The following is a 20,115-nucleotide window of genomic DNA, read 5'->3' on the forward strand; positions in this document are numbered from 1 at the left end:
CTCTCTCCTGCTGGTAAATATAAATATATCTTATTAAGTCATAAGACGGGTGACAAAGATAGACAGGCAGGGACAGCAGTGATAAGGGGACAGCATGGATTGATGGGGGAGGGTAGTCCTGCCACTTTGCTTCAGAAACACTGCAGAGTAATTCCAAACCCTCATTACATATACATCACCTACACACACTATAAATGTGTATTAGGTTTAAATGTCTTCTAAAACGACTTCTCTGTCTGTCTCCAGCAACAGTGGTCCAGTCTGTCTCTCCCTCCTTTGAAGAAGATGCTTCAGATGGCCGGACAGATCGCCGACGGCATGGCTTACCTCAACGCTAACAAGTTTGTCCACAGAGATCTGGCAGCCAGGAACTGCATGGTGGCGGAGGACTTCACTGTAAAAATTGGAGGTAAAAAGCTGCAGGGGAGGATAATGTCCTTTTAGTCGATGGTATTGAAGGAGAAGGAGAAGAATTTAAGGTTGACCGGTTCATCCGGGAAAACTAATCCAAAAAAAAGAAGAACCCTTGAAAGCTGCAGGGTAGCTGTGTCGACAGGTTTCATTCACAGCTCCTAGAGAGTCTGCACCGCCACAAATAAACATGTTCCTGATATGCTTAGTGTCAGATATTTTTCATAGAAGATAATCCACTTGTCACCTCTTTTATTTTGGAAGTAGTCTGGACATTGTGATGCAAGGCTTTTATTATATTACAGTGTCCCTGGATAAACCTGAAACACTTGATTTCATGTGTAGCAGGATTTACCCCCTCTGTTTCAAGAATTAAAAGATCTGAACGTACGATTTTTATTTAATTTAATCATCGTATCTGCTTCTCCTGATGTGTATTTTTCTGTGTCTCTGTAGATTTCGGCATGACAAGAGACATATACGAGACGGATTATTACCGCAAAGGCGGTAAAGGCCTGCTCCCTGTGCGTTGGATGTCACCAGAGTCTCTGAAAGATGGAGTTTTCACTACCAATTCTGATGTTTGGTGAGCAAACAGACACACAAACCGACATTTCCACATAGCCGCTGTGTTTGAGTGCTTTCAGGGAAAAAAAGGTCTTGTGTTCATAATTGAGATAATGGAAGACACACTTGTTTACTCCTTCTCTCTCTCTTTCCTCCCTCCAGGTCATTCGGGGTTGTGCTGTGGGAGATTGCCACTCTGGCAGAGCAGCCCTACCAGGGTCTGTCTAATGAGCAGGTGCTGCGCTTTGTCATGGAGGGCGGGCTTCTGGACAAACCACAGAACTGTCCTGACATGCTGTAAGAGACTGACACACACACACTCACACACACACATGCCCTATTGTAGATTACCACGTCACCAGGCTACCAGCAGCAAACATTGTGTCATGTCGCTGTGTGTTCTGACTCCGTATTTCCTCCTGGTTTACTTCGTTAAAGTCTCGTGTTTATTCTCACAACATGTGAAGCATTTTTGGATTTCTGCTCCACAGCCCACAGTCTGTTTGTCACTGTGGGCCCTTTTGTTTTCCATGATGTGTTTGCACTTAGAATGAAAGAGGCTGACTCTGAACCCTCATCAAAGAAGAAGTGAATGAGGGAAATAAATTGTGTGGCCACCGACCACAAACAGGGAGTCATGAGGAGAACAAATGTGACGCCACAAGAGTTTGTTGTGAAAATGCTGATTGGCAGAAGCAAACGTACAAAATCTCATTCTTTTGTTCATACGAGAGACGGGGACTCTCTCAAACAGCTGTTTGTGTGTAATTATTATTCAAACGATGCTGTGTCTAATTAAATTAAAGTAAAAAAAAAAATATTCAGTTTAAATTAGATGAGTTTGGGTGTCAAACAAATAATCATCTTCATCAGCTTGTGTCGGAAAAGGGAAAAATGAACATGTCACACTGCTTATCTTTAAAACGAGAAATAATTAAATGATGCCTTATCATTTTTGATCATTTTATTTATTTTATCTCTTTATTAAGTTATTTAATATTAATATGTTACCATTAGAATTACCATAGCACTCAATTATCAGAGCCCCAAGCTCTGATTTACTGCTTAAATTACAAAAAGTAATCGTGCAACAGTATCAATGGTGACGGGTTGTACTTTATATATACACTGCATATTAAATGTTTTAATCCTAATCAGGAAAAATTAATGCCAGAAACTAACTTGACTCTAGAAGTTTACTTTTCATGTGTGCACCTGATGCTGAGCACTTCTGGTGAGGTCTCAATGAACATACAATGAACTGAAAGCCAGCGTAGGGTAGGCAGTACTACTCTGTGGGTAGTAGGTTGACGTGCAGTGTGTGGGTTAACCACAGTGAGGACTCCAAGCAGGAAAGTGCTTACAGCCAGTTTTATGTTCCGCTGATTACCAGAAGGATATTTTAAGCCCAACTGAAACAACTTGTCAAACTAAAATAAGCCTCATAGTCAAATAGTACAGAAATAATCTATTAGGTAACTTTAAAAAGTTTAGTTTTTTTTTGTTCTTCTGGTGACTTCTGTTGAGTAAACACCATATTACTGTGTCCATGTGTGTGTGTGTAGGTTTGAACTGATGCGAATGTGCTGGCAGTACAATCCCAAGATGCGTCCATCCTTTGTGGAGATCATCAGCAGCATCAAGGATGAGCTGGAGCCGGGGTTCAAAGAGGTTAGTTTCTTCTACAGTGCCGACCACAAGACGAGCGACGACTCACAAGCCCACCTGGACAAAATGGACGATGTCGATGACATTCCTCTGGAGCCAGCTTCTTCCACCCAGTCGCAGCAGTCCACAGTTTTACAACAGACCCCGCCCTCCCCAGGTTCGGAGGCTCCTCACGCCCCACCCCTCAGCTCCAGCTCCCCATCTTCTCCCTGCACATCAGCAGCTGCCATGGACAAGCAGGCTTCCAGCCAGCAGGCGGCCAATGGGCTGTCTGGTCCAAGCCTCGCAGCGGGGACGGGAGCAGGTGTCACAATGCGGCCGTCTCTGGATGAACTGCCGCCGTATGCACACATGAACGGAGGGCGCAAAAATGAACGTGCTATGCCCCTCCCACAGTCCTCTGCCTGCTGATAGGACAGAGACCCCCACCTGACTGCAACCTCTGCCTCGTGCTGCACAGCAGAACCTGATGTCACAGTGGGTGGGACCCTTTTTTTTTTGTTTTAAGATAACATACTACAGTCTACCAGCTGGGTGTGGTTACTCAGTCAGGAGCAACGACTCACAGAAAGGTGGAGGAAAATAGTAATATTTCATGCTCTGCTGTAACTCCACACACTTCTTTTCACATTATTCTACCTTTGTTTTCTACCAGCTGGCTGTCTCATGTGACACTGCCGTCGCTGCTGAGTGGAGGAAAGTTAAAGTTAAAAAGAAAGAAAAAATATATAAAAATAATTTGGGGGAGAGTTCTCCCTTTATTTCTCTCTGTTTATGGCTGAACTTATTTTATAAATTGTTGTTTGCTACTTTTTATATGTATTTCCAAATGGGAAAGGCCTTTATAACTGACTGGCAATTTGATCACTTTGGGTGGGCATTAAGGTGAAGCATATCAAATGAAGAAGAGGTCAGTGTCTCTGTCAGTAGCTTTGTTGTTCTGCATGCTGAATATCAGCATGACATCAGGTCAGCAGCTACTCCAGTGAATTGAACAACCAGAGGGAAGACAGAGAGAGAGAGGGAAGCGAGAAGGTCAATCTGCCAAAATTTGTTGCCAAAATTGTACTTTTTGTCAAATTATCTTCTTCTTGCCCCCACACTCCAGAAAAAAAAACCAACAAAACAAAAGCACTTTGATGTTTTGTCACACAGTTCTGATCAGACGTCCCTCTTCAGTCCTGCATCTATCCTCTTTACACCTACTGTAGGTTTTATCAGATTGATATCATAGACAGTGGTCACTGATCAATATGTCTGAAATTGAGCCACATCTAGTCACAAAGTGCTGTTCAGTTAAACTGCCAAATTCAATCAATCAATAAGCAAAAAAAAAAAAAAAAAAGGTGAGGACTGCAAAAGGAGATGTACAAAAAGGGGAAACAAATGTAAAACACTACAATGTCTCTGTCCATGCTCGGAGACATCTTTGCTGCATACAAAGGTACGTATTTTTTGGACTAGTGATTTAGTCTCCAACACTTAAAACATCTCTACATGGGCAAGCATTTATGTACACACCTGTTGTTTGTGTCACTTTTTTAACTTTTATACGATTGGAGACATTTATCGTGTACAGAAAGAAGCTGCTATTCCTCGTTTCTCTTGTGGTTGTAAAATAGTTAATATCTATATATAAAAAGAGAACTCCTTCAGGATGGATCTACTCAACGTTTCCACTACAGTTCATTTTTTATGTATCTGACCTAGTTCCATTTCTGTGTTTGTATAAACTGTATGACAGTTCACATTGTGTTGTTTTGAATCTCCCATCATGTCCCCTCTCATCTGACCAGAGGACAGTGATGGTGTCTGTGACCATCAGTGTCTTCCTGGGACACATTAAGACCTCAGCCCTCAATCGTTTAGACTGGACCACCTCTATACATCATCCTACTCAGAGGTCAAGCGTCAACTGCTGAGTCCCAAGTAAATCTCAGGTCGAAGAGAAAAGTTAAATCCTTTTCTGCTCTTTTATTTTTGTGCTGTTACACTCAGAAACATCGCTGTCAGTGTGTCTGATTCTGTGTCCCTCTAATACGGTCACTGCATTTTCATTGCTAATCAGATTTTTTTTTTTTTTAATGTCACTCAAATTTAGAAAGGAAATCGGGTGGGTTAGGGGGTAGTTTTAAAGGTGCACTGTGCTAGGTTTAGTATCACATAGTGGTCAAATTTAACATTGCATTTCCTTACCTTTTTTTTTTTTTTTTTTTTACAAGAACGAGTAGTAGCCTTTTTTCACAAGTATTCAGTTTATTTCCTCTGGTCTGATATTAATTTCATTAGGATTCAACATCCAATAGATTCATCTAAAACCTGCACAGTGCAACCTAAACTAATTATATGATGCCTGGATAAGGACAAAACAAGGTAAAGAGTTATCAGATCAGTCTAAATACAGCTGAATGTGTAAATAATATTAATATGAATTATATTAATATTGTTATTTAAATATTTGGGATGGTTTGGGGGAAAACATAACTTTTTGATGTATTTACATGGTTTCAAGAGAAAAGTTATTCATGAGTTGAAAGAAATGTAAACCTATTTCTCTACTGTCCATAGCATTTTCATTATCCTTAGTTTTCTATTTTCATGGTTGCACAGATCTATAACATCTATAACATTTATCCTCTGTTCTCCACACGTTTGTTTGATTTTCAATCGTAGCTATTGCTACTCAAAGACTTTTGTCTGTCTTATGTGATACATGGACACTGTATTGTTGTCGTGATGTTAGCAGCAGGACGGGTGGAAATGGGAAACGTTAAAACGTAATGGGTTTTGTGTGATGCAACAAGACAAAAATGACTAAATGTAAGATAGACAGAAAACTAAAGAAAATCAAACTTGAGAAATTATTATTATTATGAAATATTATGCTGGTTTTCCATTATAAAGGTCCAGTGTTCCTTTGAGGATGGTCTCTTTTCCAAAATGGCGATGGTGACCTTCATATGTTTGTATATCTGCATTAATGCTTTAAGTGAGAATGGTTTGGTTTAATAGCCTTAGAAGAAGTCTTTCGTTTGAACCTAAGTTGTGGGTTTCGCTTTGTGACGCCCCTCGTGTTTATACAGCGGTCTACAGTGCGTATTTATTTTCATGTTTAGAAGTAGAAGCATACAGCGCAGAGGACAGTGGAACACTTGACCTACATAGGCGTGATGTATGAACCAGCAGAAAAGAAGCGGGAAACAAGAGAAGGATGACAGAGAGTCGTGGGAGAGCGGTAACTTTTAGAGATCGAGGTGTAACATGTCACGTATCTCGTTGGACCTTTAATTACGACAACAGTTGCTCCAATGGCCATTTCATTCGATTTTCTTGTCTTAAAGTTGGGGTTCTTTGCACTTGTCGCTGTATAGAATCACCAGGTTGGAGCTACAACGAAGAGTAGATTATATTTGACTGCAGGGGGCAGGTGGGAAGGTCTGTCTTTTTCTGAAAGCTAGTGTTTGAATAATTTCACTCTCTGCTAATCACTGTCTCCCTTGAATCAAGGCTGCTGCTGGAGAAATCCGTATTTATCTTTTTTCATCACATTAGCAGGTCTGTAGAAGATCGATGGCATTAGGATAGGTAGAGAGAGAGGGGTGGAATTATCTTCAAACACTCGCGATTGTCAATTCTGTCAACAACAAAAAAAAAATTTGATTTTCTCACTGACGACGCTGATAAATACATGAAGAAAATGCTGACAAGCTCCATCTTCTGGCTGTGTTCTGGTACTGCAACACTAAGTCCAACGTCAAAAGGACACCCTTCTGAGAACCAACTGTAACTGGAGAGAGAGAGAGAGAGAGGACCACATGCAACAGATTATACAGGCTAATGAAACTCATTTGGATTCACAGCCCACACGTTTCTTGGTTGTTTGTGTTACTTTTTATGTGAAGTGTAAATCACTGTACAAACTTCCCACCCTTGTGTTTTTTTTCCTCTTCTGATATATTCATGTTCTTTTCCTATTGTAGGAGAACAATTGTTATTATTATTTCCTGAACCATTCATCTACCTCACTGTGCCCCCCCTTCCCTGGTCCCCCCTATTTTTTTCAGTCTATCTACATGTACAGAAAAACATCTAATCTCTGTTGTTCAGCTGTAATAACAGTTTTAGTTGTTGTATGGTCAAATTCACACTACAAAACCAAACCATTCTACCTTTGGGTGGACTGTTAATAATTAAGCAGATGTTCCACAAGTCAGTCTGGACACTATAAGAGCTGCTGAGAGCAATTAGGTCAGAATGGGGAAGTGTTCCAGACCATGCTGGTCTTCATAACTGTTTTGTTTTGGGGTTGATTTTTTTGTTTTTGTTTTTTTGTTTTGTACTCAGGGTAGATGAGACGGCTGTCTGAATTGTTAGATGCTCTGCTGTGAGAAGAATGTTTAGGAAGAAAAGGAAGGAAGAGCAGTCCTGCTGTGAGAGACTGAATCCTTCCTTCTGTTATTGAAATCTCATCTTCATTTCCCTCCTTAAAGCCCCTCAGTCGTCAGGACTTCCAACTCCAAGGTCTGTCCCCAGTTTGCGGTCGTCATGCATTTCCATTGTACATTTGCATGCTTCCTTTTTTGTTTATTTTTAACTTTAAAACAACCCTGAAATACCACGAAGGGTGGTTGGACTGTTTTCAAGGTCGCTTTAAAAAATTCCATCTGTAGAAAAGCTCCACGGTCGTTATAAAGCATCAATGACTTTGCTCTGTTCAGCCGGGATCATAAACAGGATAGGGTCCTAGTGAGGGGTTCAGATATATGACTTACCAACACAAGTTCTAAATTTTTAATATTTCTACTTTCAGTAACTTAAATTGCAGCCTTATTTCCAGCTTTAACAGAATCAAAAGAATTTGTATTGGAATCTGTAAAATGTGGTGTAGTGTTTACAAAACTGATACTAGAAATATATTTAGTTATAAAAAAAGGCACTTAACATCTTCTGGTTTTATTTTTTTTTCTTCTTTCCCTTCTTCTCAGGAACATGTGTAACATAAGAAACTGCTTAAATTTTATTTTTCACTGAGACCAATCAAAGCATTTTGTGACACATGAACTCATTTTGGTTTTCTACTAAAAACAGCCATGACCGAGTCTTTTTTTTTCTCTCTTCTTCTTCTTTCCCATATTGTTTTTTTATTTTTATTTTACTCTTCCTCCTAAAACTCACAGCAGATTAGAAACATCAGTCCTCTGATCCACTCTGAGAACGGCAGACTTATCGCAGTTTCATCTAGAGACGGTTGGGCTAGAAGTGATGAGGTCAGGGCTTTTTTTTTTTTTTTTTGCTTTTTTTTTTAGCACTGGAATACCTCACAGAGCGGACATAAAATCATACACCCCCGGCCCCTCCTCTTCTTTTCCCCCATTACATTGGTAAAACAATTTGTTACTGAAATTTTTGATGTGTGTAAATTATTCATAGCTTTCCAACTCTTGTGTTTCAAGTTAAATAATCTGTTAGACTAAGATTTCATTTTGGTTCTTTTTGTACATGATGATGTAAGAATTTCTTTTGTTTCAATATATTCTGAGTACTCGGAAATTGATTGGCTGAAGGAAATGGAGAATGTCTGTTTCTCTGATTCTTTTTTTCTACATGAGGTTTAAAATTAATAAAATGTATGCAAACTGCTCTCAGCTCATTTTTGGGAAAACAATGTCACGCATACGAAGAAGAGCTAGTGCAGGTGTAGATCAAAATGGGGTTCAGGATAACTTTAGTCATAATGAGTTTTATTAACACACAAAATTTTGCTCTGATATTTTTAGAGTTTATGGAGTTGTTTTGTTTCTGTAAACAGTCTTTTTTAAGACAGGCAGTACATTTCTGAAACGCTGAACTTTGCTTTATATATATCAAAGCCCAGTGGTAATACATTTTAAAGATCTGTTTTTCAGGGGGACAAATAAACATCTAGTAATAAATAAATATATCTCGCACAAGTGAGTCACTTTAAACCTGCAGTCGGCAGCAGAGGGCAGCAAATTGCCAACGTCGAGCCGCTTCAACGGCTCGCAAAGGAGAAGATGTGATTACGTCACACTTTGTTTACCACAGAACTACTTTACTTTTTGAGCTAAAATCAGACATGTCAACTTAAAAAATAATATAATGACTAAAACGTGTGACGTACGTGGCAATGAGATGACATTTTAAAAAGCCGAACACACTTAAAGGTAAAAAAAAAACCTCCCATCTCGCCATTTACTGTATTGTGCTAAAGAGAGCTAAGTTGCTAGTTAGCATGCTAATGCTGCTACGAATAGCAGAGGAGTCGAGGGAACACGGAGACTGAAAGCAGGCGGTTGTTCTAGATTTCAGCTGATGACAGCAGGAGCACCACACCTTTTGTTATGTGCAGTCTTTTCCGTGAGCATGTCAGGGAACGCAGCATAACACAAGTCCGTATTAGAGCTAAGGCGCTGGCAGTTTGTGACTGAAGCTCGGGTTGTTATTCATTCTCTTTTATTAGTTCAATGTCAGTTTAACTTGCACCACGTAATATGTTAAAAACGAGTCCAGTAAAAAATCACACAGATTTAAATTTCTTCCCGATTTAATTCCCAGTTCTTATTTTCCCACATTGCCTCTAATTTCAGAAATGTTGTAGAAGAAGGAGACGTTGCTGAATCCTCTCCATCAGAGAGGCACAGGTCGACACAGCGATGGCCACTGACATCTATGAGACCATATCCATGGCCAAGCAAGAACGCCACAAAACCCTGTTTTTAAACTACAGAAACCTAAAAATGTTCCCAGTGGAACTACTGAAAGATGAAGGTCTGCAGTTTCTGGAGAGACTTTACATGAAGAGGAACTCTCTCACAACGCTGGTATCAACACTTGTTGTCAACCGCATCAGTCGTCAACTAAGCATACCTGATTATTACTCAGATTTTAAATATTGTTTTCTACCATTTCCTGTGTTTCCCTCAGCCTGACAATCTTGCACAGAAGCTGCCCAACCTAATTGAACTGTGAGTACTCATTACATATTTTCATATACATATATATATAAATGGTTTAGTCTATTAAATGTGTTACCTTGTACTTTTTAGGTATTTGCACTCAAACAACATAGTCATTATTCCTGAAGGTAAGAATTCTGCTATGTCGTGAGACCGGCATCACACTAAATGTAGTTTAGTTTTCTTTAAGACAAGTAAACCAATGAATCACACAGGAAAAAGATGGTGTAAGAAACATAAAGATGTTTAGAATGAAAAAAAAGTTGTAATGAAACTTGTGAGAGAAATTTGGCAAACGTTTGTTCACTTCACATGACACAGGATATTTTGTTTTGATTCTCAGCTATCGGAAACCTGGCCAGACTCCAGTCCTTGGATCTGAGCAACAACGCTCTGCAGCTTCTCTGCCCAGAGATCGGACGACTGAGGTCACTGCGGCATCTGAGGTTGTCCAACAACCAGCTGAAATGTCTCCCTCCAGGTAAAATTTATTTTTGATTGCAGTACTTTTATTCTCTCTTAGTTTTTTAGTTTTTTTCAAGTGATTTTTTTGGTAATTGTTTTATTCTCTCTTAGTTTTTTCAAGTGATTTTTTTGGTAATTGGTGCATGACTAGTCCAACAAACTATTCAAACATTAATTAAAGTTCGAATAGCAATGTAATAATTTGTATTTTAAAAGTGTCTATTACATAAAAACCCACTGCAACGTCCTGTGTAAGTAGATCGTCAGTGACAAAATGAGCTTTACCTTATTTTCCAGCAGAGGGCGACAGAGACTGAACATGAAACGGAGTAAATATAAACTGTTAGCCCTTTGAGCTGCAAAAATGTTCGAAACTATTACAACTTTTTAACGTAAAAAAACAAATGATATAATTTTACATTTTGAGTAATTAAAAACCTAAACCCTGTGTGTTACCAAAGGTTTATGGTTTTATTTATGTGAAATAACAGCAAGCCTCCAACAGTGACTTTAACAGGCAAAAGCATGATTTGTTTTTTTTAGTTCACAGCTGCTTGAAAATCTTAAAGCTGTGTTGAAAAATAAAAAGTGATTTAGTTTATCAAAAGAACCTTTCTTAATTTAAAAAGGTATTCAGCTTTAAGTTTAAATGACTGACTCTGACTCTTCCTGTTCTTGGTGGTCAGCGATTGGTGATCTGCTGGAGTTGGAGACACTGGACGTGTCCATGAATCAGCTGATGTCTCTGCCTGAGCGGCTGCATCGCTGCCTGTCTCTGCAGAGCTTGACGGCAGATCACAACCTGCTCAGCCACATTCCACGACAGCTCTGCTGTCTCCATCGCCTCAACCAGCTGTCAATGGCTGCCAACCAGCTGACCTTCTTACCACTGGGTACATATACGTTTATATCAACTTTTCCATTTAATGTAATGCACTGCATGATGGCATATACTGTATGTTTATATATGTTTATATGTCTCAGATCTTGGCAGGTCACGAGAGCTGCAGTTTGTGTTTGTGGACAACAACTTGGAACTGAGGGGTCTCCCGTCCTACTTATACAACAAGGTCATCGGCTGCAGCGGGTAAATTGTAGTAATTACTGAAACTTGGCTCACATGGGATTAAATGAAGCAGGAGAAATGTACTGGTAAAACCACTGAAGTATAATAAACATGTGCATTACCTTTGCCAAGGTGTGGTGTGTCTTCACAAGTGCTGGATCCTGGTAACCTGGTGGAGGTGCCTGGTGATGCCATCAGTCAGACTCTGGCTGGTCTACCAGCACAGGTGAAGGTGGTTGGCACAGAGGCAGACAACGTGGTTCCTCTGGAGGAGCTGACCATGAGAACACTGCACCGCCTCTACCACCACAGACCAACAGGTAAGACTTCGCCTGTATGTTCACTGTACACACTGCTGTACAGGTGTAGATTTGTTAACAACACTCGTGTCTGTTTTACTTCTTAGATCTGAACCTGCCGCCTCCCATCACTCTCCCTAAGAGTCTGTTGGACCTTCTAGAGTTCCCTCTGGGCCACTGTCATCGCTGCAGTCAGTCCATGTTCACCATCACGTACCCCAAACTCTTCCCTCTCCGTGACACCGTCCTGGCAGGCGTGCACCGAAGGTTAAAACGAACAAACCTCTTTTACTTCTACACCTTCACATCTAACTATCTTACAAACTGATCAATCAAAACATTTAATGTATATTAAACTTATTTTTTTATTTTTATAATAAAAACTCTTTCTCTTCTTTCCACTATAGAACAACTGTAATGTATATTAGATTAAACTTGTTTTTTTATTGTTATAATAAAAACTCTCTCTCTTCTTTCCACTATAGAACAACTGTAAGTTTTGTGGCTTACTGCTGCTCCAGTCACTGCCTTCGGACTTTTGACCTTCAGGGTTGACACGTCTCTGTTGTTCTACGACCTGTGTGTGTTCTAAGAAGCAGTTGAATTGTTGGACGCTAATAAGTCAGAGATTTGCACTTTGCAGCAGAAATATGGTTCTGTTGTGGAAGAAAACCAAGAACTGAAACAGAAAAGAAACATTTCCAAACAATGTGGACAAAAGAACCAAACGTACAGTGAGACTTGTGTGTGTGTGTATGAGATGATGGTCAACTTATGAACAACTGTGTGATTGAATTTTTCAATGAAGTCTGTCTAAAGTAACAACACGGGCCCTTTAACAAATGGTACTTTTAATAAACTGAAGTGTATTTTTCATATCATTTTACATTTTTACAAAGCGGACACATTAATGAATGCGTTGGAGCATCATCTACAGTACATTGACCAGGTGATAACACTTGTTATATGAATGTAATTTATGAAGCCACTAATAAATGTAATTTGCAGAGTTTTATTTAAGGGATGTATGCTTGGGGTAATGGTAAGTGTGATTTCAGTTAGCTTTAAAAACTGATGGTTGTGATTTAAAGTCACAGATTTGGTCTTCTGAACCTCTGAAGACTGAGTTTTTTTCCAAAGACAATTTTTTTTGTCTCAGGGTGAGCTCTAGTTTTAGAACTGACCATAAGTTGCTGCTTCATACAACAAGTTCATACAATCCATAAAAGAACCATTCTCTGATAATGAGCATCTGCAGCAGAGAAAAACCTAATCCATTTAAACGGTATCAACTCGTTGTATTCTTGAGTATTTTCACGTAGACTGCAATATACTTTAATTAATTGAAATATTTTATTTATGTAATACTCGTATTATATCGTGCCAAATTGTCAGGAACCGACACAGTACGATTTAAAATTCCCTGTCGCCAAATATAGAAAATAGGTGTTTGTTTTTGTTTCCTGCAGTCACTGTGTCTCTGTTGGTCGAATGCGTGTGTTAATGTTCATTACTGTGTTGAACAGTTGTAAATTTTAATTTGTTTGAAGTAAATAATAAATGAGTTTGACTCTTGAGTGTTTTGACTCCATAAAATTTTAAAGTCTCTAAAGGCAGGACTGCTAAACCAAACGCCAGTTCAGTTTCACCATTATAGCATAACACTCGTATGTTAGCAACAAAATACCTTAGCATCGTTAGCTTATATATTGTTTTGTCTTTACTCCCTCATCGTCTTTCAGCATTTCAGCTTGTTGTTTTTTTTAATGAACTAAAAACATCAGACTCATTAGACACCGTTCGTCCTCTTCGTTAGTTCCGACATAACCTGGTAAACTTTCACATACTTGAAAATGCCTATTATATCCCAACCAAGCAGTTCCCCTGTAAACCGTGGGGGCGGTGTTGCGCAGTAAGGAACAAAAGCTGTACAGACAACCACTGTCATCTGTTCCTTGGTTTGGACCTTTTTCTATCACAAAACTCCTTTACCGTCGCTGTTTTTAAATATCCGAGGAACTTGACGTGTACACGGAAATAAACTTACTGCCCCCGAGTGTGATGCTTAAAAAAACATTCCATGTGCTCAAAATTATACGACCAGTCACCAAAATGTATACAATTTCCCCCTGCAGTATAATATCTGTGTCCCCCACTAACTCCTAAACCATTAACATAAAGTGAATAACAATACAAAGTGCAGCAGAAATCAGAGGCTCTATTGATGATGGTGTGTTCAGTGGATTGGTAGGCTATGATGCTGCTGCTGCTAATGCATCAACTTTCTGCCCTCCCTATGGGGATATCACATCTCTGCTGACTGCAAATATGAAACAACACCCCAGCCTATAGATCATATGACAACATGGGCTGAACACACCCAGTATGATGGATGCGATGGAACCAGCCTTTACCCTGCCTACAAACAGAGCTTTATCTTTTATCTTCTTAGCAGGACGCTAAAGTGAAGCTAACATTCACATTCAATCAGTTTTACTCCATCATCACCACTTCATAGGTGTTCATCTAGAAACACTGAATGAATTTGAGCCTTGTCTCGCACGGAATTTGAAACAAACTGGACAAGTGTTGCACAGTGTGTAACGTAACTTTGGATGGTTGTTAGTGTGAACGTAGCCTGTTAGAGGTCGCCCAGGATTAAAGTGGTACAGAGATACCGCCCTCAAACCTGTTCTCAATAATATATTCCATCTGTTTTGATTCAAGCAAAATGAATTGATTACATTAGACAAATAAATTGTATTTCCACTGCACTCATTTGTAAGGTCTTACCTTATTTGTCATGTTCATTTAGATTAATGAACACAGTGGCTGAATCTGATTCCCCGTCACATGGGTGTATGATTAGATATAATGTAAAATCTGTGAAAAGATTACTGGTAACACCATTTCATTAGTGCCATGTTCCCAGAATGTTCAGTCACTGTGTCCATTGAAGCTCATTTCATGTAAAAACGAATCACCTTTCTGGATATTTTCATTTTATTTATGTAGGATGTACTGTATATATCCTCATTTTTTATGTCTGAACCAGTTACATTTCCTGACATATTGGTTTAATAAATACTAACTTTAAAGTGTTAACTCTGTGACTGTGATTTATTCAGAAGTAGATTTTGTTCTTTTCTGTTCTCTGTGTTCTTCACACCTCTGTAGCAATTATTGAAGATCTGAGAACGGCTCTGCTCATTCTGATGACAGCTGGATGATCGCTGCAGAGGGTCTTTTAATGGTTCGATCAATGTGTTAATGGACTGGTACAGTTTATTTCTGTAGATGGAATAAGGTCGTCCATCGCTGCCATCTCAAGATCGGAACCACATTGATTTAGTGTTTGGCATAACTGTAGCTAATTCCCCCCTTCACTGCATTCAGCAATCAAAAAGAATGCAAAGGGATAATTATGAAAGCGGTAAGAAACAGCGACAGACGACGGAGTGTAGGACGAGGAATGGAATCATATCTGCAGTGGGACCCACTCAGTCAGACTGACAGGAATAATTAACAGGTTGTGTTTATGACCTCAGACCCCCATCGGAACAGGCTGTTTCATTTAGAAGCGTGTTGCCTCCCACGTCTGCATCTACTGTACAATTCAGCAGCGTGTGGAGTCTGCAGGTGTACAGATGGATCCTGTAAGGACCAGAAATTGGTGTTGCATAAGCGTTGAAAGTCATTATTAACATTACCAAGGTAACTTTTGAACTATGAAGCGTGACGGTTTTGTGGCATTTTTAAATGGTCAACTCATGGAGTTTTCATGTATGAACAACTGCAATAATTATTTGTAAATTCTCCTGTTGTAGGATATGTGTAGTAGTAGTAGAAGTATGCAGTGTAGTTATTAACAATAGATAATAATTACTTCTGTGCAGCTTGGTTAATGTTAAATAACCTGTTAATTAACTTAAACTATATTTCCACACAACGCTAAAAAATACATTATTATTTTTTCAAAACATATATTAAAAACAGAAAAGAGACCCAGCAAAACATAGAAGACATTCTCGATTTAGTAGCTTAGCAGCTATTAGCCTCTACGCCTGACGTCAGAGGGCGCGGCCATTTCGCGAGCGCTATCAATTAACACAACGGGACAGGAAAACACTTTCAAAGTAAAAGCCTTAACAATTGCAAAATTATAAAGTTGTGTTTTTTTCTCTTCTACATTTATAAATTTAAATACATTTTCTCCTTGACAATATAAATAAGAGAGAAGACAGAACTTCAACCCGACTTCAGTCATAGCATATTGGCTCCACCAGTAACAGGAAGCGGTGTGTGTGTGTCCATATTGTTTGACTGACTGTTGTTGACATGACATGTGAAGAGGTTCGGTGTCTTAAATCGATATTGTACATTGGTGGGATTTCACATAACCGCTGCTTCGCTCTGTCAGTCTTTTATTCTGTAAAACATCAACCGGAAGTGTCAAACACTAGGCGCTCCACAGTAGATTGGTCGCAGGGCGGCGTGGTTTCACCGAGGACGGTGTGGTCGAGTGGAGCGGCAGGACAGACAGACGCTTTCACCGTGTCTCCAAACAAATCCACGCACACGACAAGGGAGAAGGAAAAACACGAACAGAATCTTCTGGAAGGTTGGTGAAATTCACTTCTTTTTAATTTAGTGCGATGGCAATTTGCAATACATACAATAAAGTTTGATTTTTTGTCGTAAAAACGTCAGGTTTGTGAAGTTCCGTTAGGTTACGTGCGTTTCCGTGCTTAGTTGGATCAGAGTTTGTGATTGATGTCTGTCGTCACCGTTGTCTTTTTCTTTTGTTTGTTTTTTTCTGGGCTTGTTTTTTTAATGTGGCACCACATGAATAAATACCCGAGTATAACCCCAGTAAAACCATAACCGTTTGTCCCACACGGCGGCGGCAGCGTCGTCGTCCACACGGTGTTGTGATGTCGATTTCCTCCTTAAATATATTACTGGATTAAAAGCAATTGTTTGTTGTGAGGATTAAACTAAAGGAAGTGGCAGCTTCTCTGGGTTTGTGACTTTAAAACAGCGTACAGTAATGGAATCGTATGTCACAGGTTTACAACTCCTTCGGTTTATGTTCTCCGGTGCAAAACTAAAATAAGTCCAAGTTCTCTGGAGTTTGGTTGCCATATATGTAAGAAACACGCTTTAGTTTAGCTTTAAATAAAGGGGGACATTCACATATGATTTTCAGTAGAATAGTAATTTCTTTTTATTTTTTATTTTTTACATTTTCCTGTTATGAAACAGGCACATGTATGTTATTACTGACTCTGTTCACATTGAGGTGCTGAAATCAGAGAAGATGGCAGGACCTGATGAGATTTATAGTGATTTGATCCATGAAGAGTGGAATGGTGAGGTCATAACAATAATATTTGTTGGCAACAGTGTTTGCATTAGAAAAAAAAAACCCAAAACAAATAGAACAGTACTCAACAATTAATTCCACTAAACAATGAAAACACCAAATTAGAATCTAAATCTCAAGGAAATAACTAACTTTTATGAACATTAAATACAAATGTGCTTGTGTGTAATTGTGTTTGGGAGTGTGTGTGTGTGTGTATGTGTGTGTGTGTAAGGTGTGTAATTTAAGTCACTCCTCACCCCGGTGCAGCTACAGTACAGTTTCTATTGTGCCTTTTTTTTTCTTTGTTTTCTTTTAGTTGGTGCTGGGCTGACTGGCTAAATCAGCATTTCACCCAATGAATGACTGAATAGAAAAGGATAATTAAGTCCTAATTATTTACAAAATGACACGCATAAATGATGTCTCTTCCTTGATGAAAACCTTGTTTAAATCAATTCTTGGAAGTGTGTACGGCTGCATCCTAAGTCTGTCCTTTGTTAGTCTCATGGAATTCTGCCTGTGTGTACGACTGCATCCTAAGTCTGTCCTTTGTTAGTTTTTGCATCGTTTGTGTTTTTTTTTTTTTACGTGTATGTACAGCACGGAGAGAGAGTCTGTGTCGCCTCTGTGCTGCCGTGTGTGAGTGTACAGCTGTGGTGCACGTATACTGTCTGCTGTAGTGTACGTGCTATACGTGGCTGTCACTGCTGTTCAGGTGAGAGTGTGTGACGATGAACAGCATGTTGACAGGTGTCCGTTTGAATGTGTTCATGTGGCGGCAGGGAGGGGGGAGGTGGTGGATGAAAGAGGAAGGTAAGAGAGAGAGAGAGAGAGAGAGGGAGAGGAAAAGTCCACTTTATGTTTTCTAAGGCAGTGAAAGAGGAAAAGCTTGTCAGAGAAACGGAAAGTAAAAAGACAGAGAGTTGCCCGTGTGTTATGTAAGTCTTGAGGTGTGTGTGTGTGTGTTTGTGTGTGTGTGTGTTTGTTGGGTGTTCTTTCTGTAGGCCTCCAGATTAATCCAGGGAGTTTTATCCTCGGTGAATGGGACAGTGGAGCTTTGCAGTGATTATCCCTGCAGGCCACAGATGATTGCTTTGAATCGCCTCTGTACGAGCCACACTGGTCTCCCTGTCTACACTTCTGTCCTCTCTGTCCGCCTTACCTATGTATATACAACTATGGCAATGACTAGAAGATCCACAATGAAGTGACAGCATTATTATAATGTGTGTTTGTCTAATTTAAGTGAACCAGCAGAGAAGTATTAGGAATTCAACCTGCTCCGCTCAACAGACTCTCCTGCGTTTGTAAATCGTGTTGCAGTGAAGTGTCAGTTAATGAAAGAATAAACGAGTAGTTTATTTTTATCTTCTTTGAGAGGAGGTAGAGGAGTGTTAAAATGTAGCTATGACGTCTAAAACATTGAACTGCCTTTCTGAACATGCAGCTATTGGAACATTTCAGCACCAAGGACAGTTACACCAAAACATCCCACTGGAATCTGTTTAGCAGACAGAAAGTAGGCCAGATGTGATGGCTACTCTGTTGCTATGTAACATTAGGATGTGGCCCACTTTTGACAGCGAAGCAGGAATTCTATAGCTATGAGCCAATCCGACCCGGACGTCATTTATGGAGATGTGAATTCTGGAGGTCACTTTTAATAGACAGCTTTTTACACCAGTTGTGTTTTAAACATTACTTCTGTCTGACATCTGGCCACTGAATGGAGCTGACGAAGACACTGTGTTCCAAATTTGGGGGGGGCATAGATTCCAGGAAGCGCTTGAATTCAACTTTAACACAACAGAACAGGAAGAGCTTGAATTCAACTTTAACACAACAGAAAATAAGCACAGGATATCAAAATTTATCATCGAGAATCTACTAAACATTATGACCCATGGGGTTGTAGGGTGCTGGGAATTTCAGATTTGTAAGAAACCCTTTTGGAGAATAACATGCTCAGGCATTTGTCCTCCAGGTTTCCTGAGTGAATTTCCACAGCAGATTCCTCCCTGTGTGTCCCTCCGATCTCTCCATAGGGAATGTCTTAATTCAGTGGGGCCATATGGTCACTGGAGGCGTTGCACTGGGTAGAAAGGCATCTCGGTATCAGCTTCACTTCCTTGTTCCTTTCACTCTCCACCACTGTGGCTGACCTGGAGAGAAAAAAGCTCCATTATGAAGCCTTTTTGGTGAAAATGTGACATTTAGACTTCAGTGGATTTTTACACCTTTGACGTGAACAACTGGAGGTCTTTTCTCTGCGTCGCTGAATGGGAGGAAAAACGACTGCATCGTTCCGGGTTTTTTATAAACATGAGAAAAATATCTTCGTCATCTGTATCTGTGTTGATGCCTTGTTTGTTTCAGTAGATTCATAGTTTATTATGCTGTTATTTTGCAGATTCTCTCTGAGATTAAAATAAAGGATAACGCACATTAGATGATGGTGCATTAGATGAGGTTGACGCAAACGTCCTCCAACTTGATGGTCGTCATCCTCTTAATTCTCTTCTTTGCTTTGTTTGCTTTGAGTCGAATCCACAACAATTTCCCAAATATGGGATCAATATAGTATTTAACGTATTTAGAGTTTGAAAAAATTGAAATTTTATTCTGTTGCAAAAGCAGAACGTCTTCAGGGAGGCAGTCAGCTGTAAAATAATGGGGACAGTCTCTGTATATGTACCGCCTCAGGCTCCCATCATGCTCTATGGCCTGGTCGTGTTTCCTTGTACTGTACGTGTTCACTGATAGTAGGTCAGGAATGAGATCATTAGTATTACTACATGTATTTATGTGTACTGTGTGCTTTGTTTGTGTAGAAAACAGTAGAAAATCAAGATTATTTTAATGAGTTAAAACTTAAACTTATCTTTATTAGTCATTGTGACACAGCACAGCACAGCACACCATGCACAACAAAATTTGCCCTCTGCATTTAACCCATCACCAAAGTGAACAGTGGGCAGCCGTGGTCGGCGCCCGGGGAGCAGTGCTTGAGGACGATGCCATGCTCAGTGCATCTCAGTGGCAACCTGGCAGTTGATGGATTCGAACCTGGGGCCTTCCGGACCAAAGTCCGCCTCCTTCACCACTAGGCCACCACTGCCAAGTTGTTGATGGGATATAAAAATATAGAAGTCCTACAGCAGTAGAACAGCAGTAGAACTGACTCTAACCAGGTGTAATGAGTAGGTGGACCTCAGGGGGAACGTTCTTCTGGATCTGCTGCCGTTACTCCATGAATTCTTTGGAGAATTGCTTCACAAATTGTCTTGAAACTAC

General features: G+C 39.8%; 3 protein-coding genes across 8 annotated transcripts in view; all 3 read left to right on the forward strand.

Moving 5' to 3' along the window:
* The window catches only part of igf1rb (insulin-like growth factor 1b receptor), a 35,018-nt gene extending 26,732 nt beyond the window's left edge, over positions 1-8,286 (forward strand). The window contains exons 18-21 of the mRNA XM_008310811.3: positions 247-409; positions 868-997; positions 1,141-1,275; positions 2,544-8,286. Coding sequence (XP_008309033.1) covers positions 247-409; positions 868-997; positions 1,141-1,275; positions 2,544-3,057 — 942 coding nt within the window. The 3' untranslated portion in view covers positions 3,058-8,286. The remainder of the gene's footprint in view (positions 1-246; positions 410-867; positions 998-1,140; positions 1,276-2,543) is intronic.
* A 334-nt stretch (positions 8,287-8,620) lies between these two features.
* lrrc28 (leucine rich repeat containing 28) lies at positions 8,621-13,030 on the forward strand. 5 transcript variants are annotated; one of them, XM_008310812.3, is made up of 10 exons: positions 8,621-8,831; positions 9,255-9,488; positions 9,592-9,632; positions 9,714-9,751; positions 9,967-10,104; positions 10,775-10,981; positions 11,073-11,175; positions 11,287-11,474; positions 11,561-11,720; positions 11,939-13,030. In XM_008310812.3, exons 2-10 carry the CDS (start codon positions 9,321-9,323, stop codon positions 12,006-12,008), a joined length of 1,113 nt encoding a protein of 370 aa, XP_008309034.1. In that variant the 5' UTR covers positions 8,621-8,831; positions 9,255-9,320; the 3' UTR covers positions 12,009-13,030. The 5 variants fall into 5 exon arrangements, with proteins under 5 accessions (XP_008309034.1, XP_008309036.1, XP_008309038.1 ...); XM_008310814.3 differs by lacking the exon at positions 8,621-8,831 and adding an exon at positions 8,867-9,024; XM_008310816.3 differs by lacking the exon at positions 8,621-8,831 and adding an exon at positions 8,879-9,133.
* A 2,888-nt stretch (positions 13,031-15,918) lies between these two features.
* Positions 15,919-20,115, forward strand: part of LOC103379309 (synaptosomal-associated protein 25-A) — a 22,410-nt gene continuing 18,213 nt past the window's right edge. The window contains exon 1 of one of the 2 annotated variants that reach the window (XM_008310819.3): positions 15,919-16,074. The gene's annotated coding sequence lies outside the window, so the exon portion shown is untranslated. The remainder of the gene's footprint in view (positions 16,075-20,115) is intronic. The other variant, XM_008310817.3, reaches the window with a different exon arrangement.

This window comes from Cynoglossus semilaevis, chromosome 5, assembly GCF_000523025.1.
Source record: "Cynoglossus semilaevis isolate Cse_v1.0 chromosome 5, Cse_v1.0, whole genome shotgun sequence".
Classification (NCBI taxonomy): Eukaryota; Metazoa; Chordata; class Actinopteri; order Pleuronectiformes; family Cynoglossidae; genus Cynoglossus; species Cynoglossus semilaevis.

Excerpts from the sequence above, each read along its gene's own strand:
- lrrc28 (XM_008310812.3), top strand. The coding sequence starts at position 9,321 with ATGGCCACTGACATCTATGAGACCATATCCATGGCCAAGCAAGAACGC. Across the intron at positions 10,982-11,072 it reads GCTGACCTTCTTACCACTGG|ATCTTGGCAGGTCACGAGAG; the intron begins GTACATATACGT and ends TATATGTCTCAG. Across the intron at positions 11,475-11,560 it reads CTACCACCACAGACCAACAG|ATCTGAACCTGCCGCCTCCC; the intron begins GTAAGACTTCGC and ends TTTACTTCTTAG.